Source organism: Procambarus clarkii, chromosome 12 (genome assembly GCF_040958095.1).
Source record: "Procambarus clarkii isolate CNS0578487 chromosome 12, FALCON_Pclarkii_2.0, whole genome shotgun sequence".
NCBI classification, from domain to species: Eukaryota; Metazoa; Arthropoda; class Malacostraca; order Decapoda; family Cambaridae; genus Procambarus; species Procambarus clarkii.
The window spans coordinates 14790879-14806438 of NC_091161.1; the positions used below are offsets into that span (position 1 = coordinate 14790879).

At 39.3% G+C, this 15560-nt stretch overlaps 1 protein-coding gene across 5 annotated transcripts in view; it reads right to left on the reverse strand.

Moving 5' to 3' along the window:
- Nucleotides 1-226: 226 nt before the first annotated feature.
- LOC123772860 (synaptosomal-associated protein 25) overlaps nt 227-15560 on the reverse strand; it is a 53805-nt gene continuing 38471 nt past the window's right edge. For all 5 annotated transcript variants that reach the window (XM_069323318.1, XM_069323319.1, XM_069323317.1 and 2 more), the window contains one exon: nt 227-6757. Coding sequence is in view for 3 of the 5 variants with exons in the window: in XM_069323317.1 (XP_069179418.1) it covers nt 6689-6757 (69 nt within the window). In the remaining 2 variants the exon portion in view is untranslated. The remainder of the gene's footprint in view (nt 6758-15560) is intronic.

The following is a 15560-nucleotide window of genomic DNA, read 5'->3' on the forward strand; positions in this document are numbered from 1 at the left end:
CCACCCAGAAAATGCAAAAAAATCAATCAAATATGGGGAAATTTCTAAAAAAAAACTGTTTACTCAAAGAATGGAAAAATTATAAAAGGAGAAAGATTTGGAAAGATACAAGCAATTATCATAAGAAAGCACCAAGTCAGGAAGATTATGTAGCACAACCTGTGTCACGAAACAGGCAAAATGTCCAAGTTTCATACCAGTGATTTAAGTTTAGTGAAACTACAAGTAATGGTTTACATCTTTATTAAATGATACGTATGTACTATAACGAATGCTCCCCTATGAGAAAATTAGAAAACAATTTTCAACATTTTTAAGATTTGTTTCCCCCTCTATCTATAGTACTGTTTATTTGCATATATATGCACACCAATGGAATATCTGGAGAGCAAGAAACAAGTTATCTTAATTGGTTTTATTAATGATTCACCAGATTCTTCCAGCCCAGTATTTAAACCACTATTGTGATCCAGACCCCCCAATATAATATTTTAATCCTAAATGTATAAATAAATGAGCATATCTTGCACAGACTTATATCAAGAGCAAACATCCATGGTCAACATTTTGGGAATCACAAAGTAAAAATCACTCATCCTGTAACAATCCCTCTGGTTCGGTCACCTGTTAACGGCAGCAGGAGGTCAACAATGGTCACCTTGCGGTTACCTCGAGATGGTTTCGGGGCCTAGCGTCCCCGCGGCCCGGTCCTCGACCAAGGCCTGCTGGTTGCTGGACTGGTCAACCAGGCCGTTGGACGCGGCTGCTAGCAGCCTGACGTACGAGTTGCAGCCTGGTTGATCAGGCAGTAACCATGTAACCACAAATCTAGTAATGGAATGAAGAGCAGAATAGCCAATAAGATGTAAACCTATAATCCAGAGGGGGAGCATGAAGAGAATAAATGGTGGTAATAGGGAAGGAGGAGGAGGAGCAGCCTGGCAATGTGATGCGAGAGAACACGCAGGAGCAAGCCATGGTTGCCCCCACACCGTAGAAATGTGTGGAACAACTCCTCTGTTATGCGAAACAACCAACCATGGCTTCACTGGGCCTAAGGTTAATGGCACATTTCCTCCATTTCTAAAATTAACATGTATTGGTTAAGTAACAATTTTAAATAAACATACAAATTACTTCAGAATTGCAAGCAATGTGTATGAGGAGGTTCCAAACTGGATATCACCACAAAGCCATCTCACTTCACTGCCCAAATTTGGCTATTATTATTGTAAAATAAATATATATATATATATATATTATATATTATATATTATATATATATATATATATATATATTTATTTATTTAATTTCTGTATACTAAGGAAGTAGATATCGTTGTAGCCATGTTATTAAATACAACTGAATGCGTTAGGTCAATGACTTTGGCGTAAATCATCATTTTCTTACGTAGTTTTCATTTGATGAAAAATTGACCGACTAACTTTTGAAAAGTTCATTTTGCACCTATAATAAACCTCCTGATGTTTTACCATGTCAGACTTAGCATCTTGAGAGGCAGAGAGAAGGTGAACACAAAATATAAACACAGCAGGATCATTTTACACACGTGTGCGCACACATGTACATGCACCCAGTTGATTGACAGTTGAGAGGCAGGACTAAAGAGCCAGAGCTCAACCCCCCCCCAACAAGCACAACTAGGTGATACACACACACATTATATATCTTGTATATGAGGACCTACCAAGATACAAGGTGGTTATGCTGTCAAGATGATAAGTTAATGGGATCCTCTGCACATTCATTAATTGGCTGGAGTTTGGGGTGGAATATCAACAGACAGTTCCTTCTTGTTTGTGCTGAAGTAGAAGTGTGTTTGGTATGAAGTACTTCCACTATGCTAGTCTTAGTCTCGCATTATCTGTAGATTGTGTGGTGTTACTAGTCAGAATCTGCCAATGGTCTGATTATGTGTAAAAAATATACCAAATTTAATGGAGCCCCCTTTCTGCATACCCAGACACATTGAAAGACATACCGTAATCTTGTCAATATATTGACTGTTGGATCAAGAGTCTTCATTTGGGCATGCATAGACAACATTTATCACTTTCAAAGTGTTGCAGCTGGTGCCAGGAAAGATTTCCATAAGTAAATTAAGAGATATTAATGACTCTTAGTACATGGTCAGCTCTAACTGTGTTCAGGGTTGGAAGCTATCAACACTAGAACCTGTCCCACCTATAAATTACAGAAATGATACTTCTAATACTCGGCATAATTGATAGCCAAAACCCCTACCAACTCGACAAGATACAGCTGATCATTTAATACAAGGCTAATACGGATGAACAACTTGACCACGAACTGCAATGCCTTAAAACAAATTCTGCGTGTTTACGGACCCACTTGAGTAGTCAGCCCCAACGTTCTTGATATATAGGCATGACAGCAACATTACTTTAAAGGTGCTTAACTATGTACAGACAAGGCTCCATTAAAGATCACATTCCACACACAATCATACCATCACCAAATACATTTTAATAAATAGCTATAAATCTAGAGAGATTAGAGATAGGTAGCAATAGCAGAAAAATTTCACATCAAAGTCGAGTTCACGTTTCACATCAAATTCAAAGTTCAAGTTTGAAATTTACATAAAGTTCAAAGTTCACATCAAACACTTCCAATTATCAACAGCTAGCTTATACTGTATATCCATTTCTCCTCCCTTCAGCGGAGCCAAGAAAGTAGTCAGTTGACGCTCCACCCCCCCCACCCCAGTCAACCAATGAGGGAGCAGAAACCGATTAGCTTGTCCGCTTGACACTGTAACCACCTCATTTCTTGCCATAGATGAATGAATTATACAACATTGCATAGATATTTTGCATTCGCTTCTTCTGCTCCTGAAGATGTTTAGTCTTGGAAAAAACATGTTGGGCCCATTTATAGCTACAACATTAGCTTCTCAAAAGTTAATTTGTCAACATTGCAAGTGAACACAAGCAGAATTGTTGATCTAACACAAGTCATATGCGGTATCATAAGACACTTGCTATTTCATAATATAAGAATTTACCATTAAAAAATACTATTATAATAAAATCAATAATAATACAAAGGCTGCTCCATGAAGGATGTCCCTTCCACACAACTCTTGGGGATGAACCAACACAGAGAAGATACACAGGGAAAAATTAGGTGGGCCTTCTCGGCTTTTTACAAACCACTAAGACACAAATCACAATAGAAAAAGACATGAAGATCTATGGCTAAATACTAGATATGCCACCATATTGTGCTCTGGATATTTGACTCCTATGCTTAACCACAGGAAAGTTTTATACTCGCTTTAAAAGGCATCTCCACTTAAAATAACGAGGGGGGATGTTGTACACTTGTAAATAACAATGATTTACAATTGCATTACTCACAAGCCTACAAATTTTCATTAGGTTCATACTATTGAACTTTATAAATAAAGCCAGATTGATTCTTCAAGATGCACGAACGATAGTCATCTTCACACGACTAAAGCCGTTCTCGTCTTGAGTAATGAAGGCTATTAAATTCACTGCATTTCAAATTTGTTTTGTCCCAACTTTTAATAACGTACTCCTAAAAGGGAACCCATGAACAATACTTTCTCGTTCCTCGGTAAATCGAAGGAATTGTATCAATATAGGTGGCATGTGGATAAGTTGCAACAACAACCTATTGATCTGCAACCAACCATCGTTAACATATTAGTGTCCCACGGCATGCACATGTGTGGACCATTTTTCAACGGCTTGTACACAACTGCACTCTGACTTATCACAATATTAAAATTAGCTGTGGACTATCACTGTCAAAAAAGTACTATAAAACAAAGATCCTCAAGTCTACAGAAAAATGCCATGCAAAATGTACTAAGAAAATGTTCTACCAAAATCTTACCACTTTCAATAGTTTTGATATGGCCTAACATGTGAATATGTTACTTGCATGTTCAAACCAAGGTAAAATATCACAGCTTACAACCATGTGTCACCATTAACAAACACCTGACTGCAAACCAAGGTACAATATCACAGCTTACAACCATGTGTCACCATTAACAAACACCTGACTGCAAACCAAGGTACAATATCACAGCTTACAACCATGTGTCACCATTAATAAACACCTGACTGCAAACCAAGGTACAATATCACAGCTTACAACCATGTGTCACCATTAATAAACACCTGACTGCAAACCAAGGTACAATATCACAGCTTACAACCATGTGTCACCATTAATAAACACCTGACTGCAAACCAAGGTACAATATCATAGCTTACAACCACGTGTCATCATTAACAAACACCTGACTGTACAAAATCTACACCAATCTTAATCAGTACATAAAATATTTGGAAATCGATGAGCTCATCTGCACTCAGTAGCCCTAATACTGATACGTTTTGCAATAAGAATGCTGAATTCATAGTCTATAAAATGAAGAGAAGAGCCTAACTCTTCAAGTAAATGCTTTATTATGGGCTGTAACTTTGATCCAAACAATATCACGAGTCCTCTTTACTCACCGGAAATACCAGAATATTGCGTCGCTAACTCCATCCTAACGGGAGTTTCTCTCTCCCATCTTTTGCACGTATTTTTTTCTCGCCCCACTGTCGGCGGGTAGCGTGCACCACAGCTGTTAGCATCCGACATTGTTACTGTACCACCAACTGGCTTTGACAACTCTACTCGACCTACTACGATCCACAGAACTTTTGTGAAAAGAAGACCAAGAACGGTTTACTGTGGCACAACCCACAAGTCGTAATCTCGAGTCAATTTACTATACGGGCAGTTATTAAAATGACTTCTTCATCAATTAAGAGACATGTTATTTATATGAATTATATTTCATAAAGGTTATAATAATAATTTTTAAATCTGGCATTATGGTAACACAGACATTATCTGGCTAAGGATCTAGTTTTGATCCCTTATTTTCGAACTTAAATATTGTAACTGCAGAAAAAGAACGGAAGAAAAACAGATATAAATAGTGTGTCGTACCAGAGAAAAACGGAGAAACGTTCTCCTTATAAAATGAAGTTATAATACTTATAACTATTCCTTAGCCAGAGTATTCCTGAGGCACCAGAGTTTCCAGGAAAATTATACGAGCCCTGTATCCGCTCATACAAATTAAAACTTGCTAGTCTAGATTAAAGCCCAAACGGCACCTTAATATTCCAATTTGGCAATACAAATTGTCCCAAGTCTGTTTCAGTGTTTAGTATTTCTTGCCAAAATGTATGTGAAGAAATAGGGAAAGAAGGTGTGGGGAAGTAATCACCGTTTCAGCAAACTCACATCATTACAAGTAACTTATTAGACTAAGGCAAGGCATTCAAAAGGCTCTTAGCAATAAAAGATTAACTTACATAAAAAAGTTAAAATGTACAATATGAAACAGCTATACAGATGGATCATTCTTGTGAGCGCAAGAACTGTTAACACTATCCACCGAGATAATCAAGTACACAAAGTGGTCAGTGGCTTGCCCGTTGACAGGCAAACCAACGAGATGGTCTACTCTTGCCTGTCTAAACCTTACAAGTGGACCTGAAACAAAGCCTTCCCCCCCTCCCCCCCACACACTTGATAAAGAGTAAGAACAAAGCAAGCCACAGATATGATCCGTCTTAGGCCAAGACAATAGTTTGTGGTTAGTTGTAACTATAATGGGCCAAACAGCAACTACTATAGTAGGTCTGATGTATAAGATGAGAAAGGCCAACATGAGCATTGGGCTGCATTTCAATGTAACCGATTTCTTAAGTCTAGAAATTAGTCACATTAAAGTGGTTATTTAAGGCTCATCATTGGTAATCTTATCTATATTTGATAAGAGGCTACTAGACTCGTCTTAAAGAAGTGTTATCACAAAGAACAATCAGCCTTATCCAGACACACAAGACTCCAGATGGGGAAAAAGTTATTAAAGACTGAAAGTTGCTTGTGATAACACAGATACAAAGATGAATATGATACAGTAAATGCTCATATCTGGATAGTTGATTACACTTCAAGAAAATTGTATATGAATGCTTTGAAAGCAAAAAAATCAAAGTTACATTTTGGTGCAGTTAAGTATGAATGAATGAAACAGAAAAAATAAAATTGTTTTTTTCCAAATGCATGTACTAAAATAAAATGATGATACTGTACTTCAATATGATTTGGATGATGCCGTCTATATCTAAACAAATTAACAAATGGCGTATAACAACAACAAAAACAAGTTCTCAATTCTCTACACAAGAAAAAGTTTTAACAGTATAGTTCTCTCAGGCAAGGGGGCCCAGTGTCTTACCTCCGAGACCATCGGTAAATCCTATACCTATTGCTGGAGCCAGAGTATCACAGCATACACCATTTAAATTTGCTTCAACTTTGAAATAGTTATTAGTCCATTGACTATCTGACACACCTCCCCCCCTATCAGTCACATTAATAATTTATAATTATATAAGCATATGTAGTATGTAAGAATAACATTATCCCGACACATTTATCAGTGTAAAACTGATGAATACACAACTGGGGGGTTACATAACAAATCTTAAAGACTAAAAATGTATCCTCAAGTATCCACAGCTTATCCAAATGGTGATACACTGGCCCTGGATGTCTTTATCAGCTTGGTATTGGACGCACGAGCAGACTCGACGTTTATGCGTTCTTCAACAGGGATCCAGCCCTTTCGTTGGCCATGTTTACTCTCGCAGTGTTCGAGCCCGCCTGAAATGAACACACACTTATAAATGACATGCTATTGGCGTGCCTCGGGTTGGTCTCGAAGTCGTGTTACTTTGCTTACATTAATAGCAAACGCAACAGCCATTTGTTTACATTTGTTATGATTGACATGTTAAATACAGGCGATTTGAATGGTAAAGTGGGAAGAGTCCATGAATGACTAGATTGGTGTAGTGTCTCTGAAATAAATGAAAATGTTCGTAAGACTGGTAAGAGTTGTGCTAAAAGAGAAAGTACTATAATATTTTATTCATATAGATATATCTAAATATGCATCGTACAAGGTAAATGATGAAAGGGTAAAAACAGTATAGTGAATTTGAGTGCTGGAGGAGAGAAGCATGGTCAACTATTACTACAAAAAGAGTTAAAGTAATACCTGAAGATCTGTCAGACAACATGATATAGTTTAAATGATAGATGCATGATGAGGAGGAGGAGGATGACACATCAAAGATGTGAAAGAACGATAGTTGTTGAGAGAGTGAGGCAATGAACATAAAGAGAGATCATAGTAAGGTTGGAATAAGAGACTATCATTGTAACAAAGCTTCCGTGAAGTGTAGACAGTATACACGCAAGGGCTGGCGAGGTATACAGGGAAAGTGTGTGGTGTTCCACACCCTACACGTTGAGAGGCAGCAAATGTTTCCTGGATGAGCAAGTGGTAGGAAATGCTGATAAGTCTCCTCTAAGAATACCAAATGAGACGGACAAGAAAATGGAAGAATAATGATAGCAACAGAGTGAGTGAATATGTGTGTGTGTAATTACCTAAGTATAATTACAAAAGTGTAGTTACAGGATGAGAGCTACGCTCGTGGTGTCCCGTCTTCCCAGCACTCTGTCATATAACGCTTTGAAATTACCGACGGTTTTGGCCTCCACCACCTTCTCACCTAACTTGTTCCAACCGTCTACCACTCTGTTTACAAAAGTGAATTTTCTTATATTTCTCCGGCAGCTTTGTTTCGTTAGTTTAAATCTATGACCTCTTGGTCAAGTTCCAGGTCTCGGGAATTCTTCCCTATCAATTTTATCGATTCCTGTTACTATTTTGAACGTAGTGATCATATCGCCTCTTTCTTCTATCTTTAGTTTTTGCATATTTAATGCCTCTAATGTCTCCTCGTAGCTCTTGTCCTTCAGTTCTGGGAGCCACTTAGTGGCATGTCGTTGCACCTTTTCCAGTTTGATGATGTGCTGCTTAAGATATGGGCACCATACAATCACTGCATATTCCAGCTTTGGTCTAACAAAAGTCATAAACAATTTTAGTATTTGTCCATCCATGTATTTAAAAGCAATTCTGAAGTTAGAAAGTGTAGCATAGGCTCCTCACACAATGATCTTAACGTGGTCCTCAGGTGACAGTTTTCTATCTAGAACCACCCCTAGATCCCTTTCTTTGTCAGAATTCTTTAAAGATTTCTCACATAATATATAGGTTGTGGGGGGTCTATGTTCTCCATTTCCACATTCCATAACATGGCATTTATTCATATTAAATTCACATTTGCCAAGTGTTGCTCCATATACTTATTTTCTTCAGGTCTTCTTGAAAGGCATGACAATCATCTACGTTTCTTATCTTCCCTGTTATCTTAGCATCATCAGCAAACATGTTCATATAATTCTGTATTCCCACTGGTAGATCGTTTATGTAGACAATGAACATTACCGGTGCAAGAATTGAACCCTGTGGTACTCCACTCGTGACATTCCTCCAATCCGATACCTTGCTTCTGATTACGGCCCTCATTTTTCTGTCAGTTAGGAAATTTTTCATCCATGTTAGTAGCTTACCTGTCACCCCTCCAATATGTTCCAGTTTCCAGAACAACCCCTTATGGGGAACTCTGTCGAAAGCCTTTTTTAGGTCCAGATAGATGCAGTCAACCCAACCATCTCTTTCCTGTAAAATCTCTGTGGCTCGATCATAAAAACTGAGCAAGTTCATTACACAGGATCTTCCAGATCGAAAACCACACTGTCTGATATTATATCGTTTTTCTCCAGGTGTTCTACCCATTTAGTTTTAATAATTTTTTCCAATATTTTGACTATTACACTTGTCAATGATACAGGTCTATAATTAAGGGGGTCTTCCCTGCTTCCACTTTTGTTGAATGGAACTATGTTAGCCTTTTTCAACACATCAGCTACAACTCCTGTAAACAGGGATGCCTGAAAAATCAGTTGAAGTGGAATGCTGAGCTCAGGTGCACATTCTCTCAGAACCCATGGTGAAACTCCATCTGGACCAACTGCTTTGTTCTTAGCTCCTTGAGCATTTTTTCCACTTCGTCTCTAGACACCTCTATGTGCTCTATGTTGTTCTCTGGAATTCTTATTGTGTCTGGTTCCCTGAAGATTTAATTTTGTACAAACACACTTTGGAATTTTTCGTTTAATGTTCAACACATTTCCATGAATCTATTTCCCATTTTCAGCCTCTGAATATTATCCTTTACCTGCAATTTGTTGTTTATGAATTTATAGAATAGACCTGGTTCTGTTTTACATTTGTCTGCAATCCTCTTTTAAAAATTTCTTTCTGCCTCTCCTCACTGCCGTGTAGTTGTTTCTCGCATCTTTGTATCGCTGGTATGTTTGGTGGTTTGGCCTCTCATGTATTGATTCCATTTTGGTGCCTTTTGGTCTCTGGCCCTCTCGCAATTTCTGTTGAACCAATCCTGTTTCCTAGTTCTGCATCTCTGTTTTGGTATAAATTTTTTGGTGCCTTTATCATATATTTCACAAAACCTGACATACATCTCATTCACTTCCTTGCCTAGCAACAAGTCTGTCTAATTATACTCACTAAAATTTTTTCTAAGGTTACCATAATGTCCTATCCTGAAGTCAGGTTTTTCAGTTGCACCAACCTTATTTTCTTCCAGATTATAACGCATTGCATACTTTATTCCCAAAAAGACATGTTCACTTTTACCCAAGGGAGGAAGGTACTGAATGTCAAATCTCTCTTCCTCCTTCCTGGTAAATATCAAATCTAGCATGGAGGGAACGTCCCCTTCCCTCATCCTTATAGCTTGTTTAACATGTTGATACAAGAATGTTTCCAGGATGAGGTCTACAAATCTACAGGTCCAAAAATCTTCTGTTTTAGCTTCATATGCTTCCCAGTCTATGGATTTCAAGTTGAAGTCGCCGACTATCAACAATTGTGATCTATCGTTATCCGCTCTCGCTATAATCTCTATTATTATTGTTATAAGACCTTCTCGTTTACTATCTAGCTCCTCCTTTGACCATGTGCTGCTTGGCGGTGGACTATATGCATTTATGATCATTAGTTTGTCATCCTCATGGCAGATCTTTAGTGCTATTATGTCAACTTCTTGTGGATTGGCAGTCATTATTTTGTTCACCTTTAGGTGTTCTTTTACCAGCACAGCAACGCCACCGCCTTTCCTAATTTTTCTGTCCCGTCTCCAAATTGAGTAGCCCCTTGGGAATATGACCTCATTTAAAATAACATCTTCAAGTTTTGTCTCCGTGAGTGCAACAATGTCTGGTGTCTGCAGCTGTATTACATCACTCGACTCCAGTATCTTTGATCTCGCTCCTCTATGTTGTGTATGTAATCTTCAGGAACTTGTTCCCCCTCTCCTTATTCTTCACTCCCCCTCTAACAATTTTGTTGGTTCACCTTTATGTACCACTTTACTGGTCTGCCTTCCCCTATTACTTTGTAGAAAAAAGAAATGATTTCTTCTTCATTCCTGCTCTCATTTAAACGTTTTGCCTCGGCGAGGTTCAGTTTCAGCTTCTCTGCCTTTTTTTGAAAGATCTCGTCTTAACGACCACACTTTCCCATCCTCATCACACTAATTTTCTAGCATTCCTTAGTACTTCTTCCATCTGTTTAGGGTGATCTTCAAAGGTCGATTTTTCCCTTTTACGTATCTGCCTATTCTCCTGTAGTCGCACACATTCTCTATGGTAGTAAGACCTTCCACGAGGCCAACACTTATCTACTACTTTTGCTTCTTCTACAGCTCTTTCTGACCTAGATGTTATCTCCTTTTCTTTGCAACCAAAAATTATCAGGGACTTACTCCGATCAACTGTGTTTTGCACCAACTTCGGGTTAGATGCCAATTCCTTTCTCACTTCCAGCCTAATGTTTGTTTTATCTTGGTTGCTGCAGTGTTTGGCTTCCTTTACTGCTGCTTCAATTTTTTCCTTCTCCTTGGCCACTTGTGCATAAGTGAGTTGCATATCTTTCTTGCACTGTTCTATTCCCTGTGTAACTTCCTCCATCTGTGCTGACAAAAGCCGTTTCTCCTGTTGAATTTCCTTACCTAACCTATTGTAGTCATTTATGTTTAAATTTATTTTAACTTCTTCCAAAGCTATTTTTAAAGAGTATTTTCTTCTTCCATGGCTTTGCAATTTGTTTCCAATTGATTCTTGTCCTTGCACAAGTCTTTCACTAAACCCTCAAGACAAAACTACGCTATTCAAATGGTCATTACTTTCTTTCAATTTACTAATTATTTCTACATGAGAGTTCACTATAGTATCTATATTTACCAACTTCTTGTGTAGACTGCTTATATCAATGCTTTCTTCATTGAATCCCGCAAAATCAAGCTCTGTTTTGTTTTTCCCCTTGCCAGTGGCCATCTTGAATGTTCTTCTCTGCACTGTAAACACTAGGGCAACTTTTCCTCATCCAATTTTTCCCTTCCCTTAGCACATTCCTGTTATCTCACCTATTTTTCAAAAGCACTATACCTTTATGTTCTCTGGGACACCACTCACTATCATCATCCTGTACTACAATACTTAGGATTGTTGAAATATGCTGGAGCTCCTCTGATGCCAGTGTTGACCCTAGGGGTGTCACCTTTTTTTTGTGCGCGCGTGTGGGAAAAGATGAGCAGAAAAACTTGTGAATAAGATTAAAAAAAAAATCCTTTCACTAGGAGCAGCAGCAAAGAAGACACAAGAAAAGATAGTGGAAAGGTTGAAAGGATAAGCTTGAAAGAATGGAAACTAATGCAGAAATTAGAAGCAGGTAAAGGGAATGTTGACAATATGTGATATATGAAGCTGATGACAAGAGTGTAAATATAGTCATGACTGCTTCAACTGGTACAAGGAGTGAAGATACACAATACCAGCAGATAAATCTAATAAGACAAAGTTTGTGCATCAGTGCAGAAGCTCAAATGTAGGAAACCTGCAGGTCTCAATGAGGGTTATGCAGAAATTATTCATTTCAATAGAGTAAAAACATAATGGATATAAATAATTTTCCAGAATGCGTAGGAAAATGTTACTCTACCTGACTGGAAAAAAAAAAGCAGCTGATTAAGAAAGGTATCTGGTCCCGTATGCCAGGCAAATATTGCAATGCAAACATCATGATGAATAACTTGTAAACAAAAATGCATCCCCCCCCCCACTTTTGCATATATATTTTACAATATGGGCAAAGTACAGGTAGTAAGAAAATGAGTGGTGTTGGGTATGTGGTCTAGTTGGGGAAAGTATTTTAGGGTAAAGGAGGTGGGTGGGGGTGTTGCATAAGGTGTGCTTTGGGTCCTGGTGGATGTCTGCTTACCTAACTATCCATGTTTAGCTCTCCGAGAACTAAGCCTCACGCCAGACGATGATGGAGACGACGACGTTTTTGGTCCGTCCCGGACCCATTATCAAGTCTATTGTAAGTAATGTAGGGAGTTGATAATAGTTCACGACAGACCAAAATGTCGTCGCCTCCTCATCTTCTAGTGTGTGGTTTAGTTCTCATATCTTCAGCCACATTATTGTGACTCATCATCTGCTTAGCTCTCTATGCCCCATCTAATAGCCTTGTATCTTTGTCATATCAAACCTACACGTTGTGGATGGAGGTAGCTGCCATAAATTCTTTCAGTGCATTCTACTTACTGACCAATTATAATAGTTCTTTACAGTTCTTTGACTAGTTTACATTTCTGGCTTCCATCCATGTCAACTTTACCTATTTTCTTTCGCTTATTGATAGCCTGTAATCTGTTTCAAAGCTCAGTCATCATATTTCAGACACTAATCTTGTTGATAACCTCTACACTTCAGAAAGTTCAATTGTGTTTCAAAAGATGTGGATTCCATGCCCGTGCTACATATTCTTGTACTGGCCTAGTATAAACTGTATATATGGTCTTCAAAGTCAGGTTTCCTAATGCCCTTCAAATTGTTGCTAGCTACCAATGTGCTGCTGTCATTATCCTATTTGCCTTTCCCTCATGGCGTAGATACATTTTGGTCTCCTTTCTCTCTTCTATCATCATTATCTTACACTTGTTGGGTTGAACTCTAACAAGCATTTGTCTGTCCACTACTGGAGTTTTTGTACACTTAATTCGTGCACCAGGAGTTCGCTGGAAAAGCATGCAGCTGATGGTCAGAGGTTTTCAGTAGCTTCCAGTCCACACCACACTCCATTCTTTTCCAGGGTGTGAAAGGTGTTTTTGAGCAGCTCGTGAGGCAAGGCATGAGCTGGTTGACTTAGAAACAACAGGGTTGGAGAGAACACCAGATTCTGGTGGGCAAGGATGATTCTCAAAAGCGTGGCATATCCTCATAAGATATGGTTGGCCAGTGCTTAACACGGGGGGGAACTACCGAGTGAGGCGCTCCCAGAAATTATTTATGTCAAGTCTCATTCAAATAATTGGAGTTCACTTGTGCGCCCCTTGTTCCTGCAACACCCATGCCATCCAGACTACTGCTAAAAACCCCACCATTAAAGGAAGGCTGCTACAAGACAGGGTCCCTAAACTTGCTGATCACCACAGTGAGTTGAAGACAAAGTCCCATCTGAAGGTCGACAGTTTCAAAAACAGTCCTAGCGATGGAAAAGGATGCCGCCACGGAACTGGACTCCAAAACAAAGGAGGAAAAAGTTGACAACCCAACTAAGGCAAAATGGGCATGTACATTACAGTCCAGGCAGTGGTAAAAAGGGATACCTCATAATACTGGATAGCTCCTCCAACTGTATGTGACATGGCAGTAACACTATGTAGGCAAAGTTCAGGATGCCCACAAAGGTTTCTAGAACTTTATAAGAAAAGCAAAGTCCATGTGAACACCAGCCCACAGGTGAGGGAGGGGCACAAGGATGACAGAATGACAGGGAAAATGAGAGAGAATGAGAAAATGAGTGGGAGAGAAAGAGAATTCTCAAGACCATCCTAGTGGAGTTTCTGGGGGCTGGGTTAAGACCAAATCAATAAACTCGGGTGTGCAAGTAGGCATTGTGGAGATCCAGAATAACTAGCCAAAAGATCCTCTTAACCACCTAGAGAACCTACAACAGTGGTCACCCATAATACAGGAAACAATGGAGAAACAAACAGTCCAAGAACAAATTGATGCACTTGAGTAACACACTGGAGCACCCTCAGTGAGGATGGCGTCAGTGCAAATCCACACGTGTTCAAGGATTGATAATATTACAAAAGTAGGCCCCAAGGTCCTGGGAGGGAAAGGGACAAAAACCACAGACAAACCAGAAGGTCACTTACAAGCTCACAGGCAACCTGGAACCATACCACAAAACCACTGCCAGACTTGAGCAGGGTGCACAGGTCAATGTTGCTTTCTATTCAGGAGTTTTGGTGGTTTTTTACTCTTGTTTCCCAGTTCTCTCCACTTTCTGGAGGGCAGGTTTTGAGGGTTTTGGGTATGGTCTGTGGCTTCAGTTTCAGGCTGGTCTGATGCCTACTTTCCTACGACCCCCTGGGCAACCAATGCACTAGAACCCCTATCTTGTCCAGGAGTCAGTAAAGCAGGCACCAGACTAACCCGAAGCGGGAACTGGTGCTGCAAATCGCAGCCAAAATCGGTAAACTTTTACCACTGGAAACAGAGCTAGGGAAGCAAAGATGATTAAGAGCAACCAAGTGGATTCCTGAACAGAAAGCAAAAATAGCAAGCGAACAAGCAGCATAAATGTCCACAACCATGTCCCACAGGAGAAGAAAATGGAAATAGCACATGTACACCAACCCAACATTGTTTTTATACGAGGCCGCAAACACTCGAGCATCATCATTCCCACACACCTGAAATACAGTATTCACAAAGTACAGAAACACCCTTCCACCACGTTGGCTCCAAATATAGAGTATTGCGTTGATCACGGCTTCTATTAGCCGCAGAGCAACGAGGAAACGTGTAGTGATGAATTCTGAGCAGAGATAATTGAGAACATGGATACAGGCATTCCTTGGAACATTGTGTGCACCGAGAACAAAGTGAGCAAGACAACTTTGTTATTAATAAGGCTAAAGCTATCTTTGAATGTAATGCTCAAAGTGAAAGTGATAAAGCAACACGCAAAAAGGAAGGTAATGAGTAAGGCTAAGGTAAAGTGTGTTAACGATGCAATGTGGGAGTGGTACAGGCAGAGGCGTGAGATAAAATATTAAAAACTTCCAGGGCAGCTGCTCATGGAAAAGGCAAGGGAATTCCATAGAAATATAAACATTACCGAGCTGTGTTTGTATGGTGTCTGGGGGGGCTAAGAAACTAAGTCACCGTGGTATTAAGCATATAGGTATGCATGGGAAAAGGAGAGTCCATGTAGCTAGCAGACACTGGTATGTTGACATGTCAGGACATCGTGCGAGACAGGACTATCTTTTGAGAAATGTTATAGTGCAGAAGATATGTTTCTTGTGATGGCTCTTACAGACACACTGGCCCACCACGATAAAAGTAACACGCCTGCTGCGCACAAGCACAACACAGATAGACGACT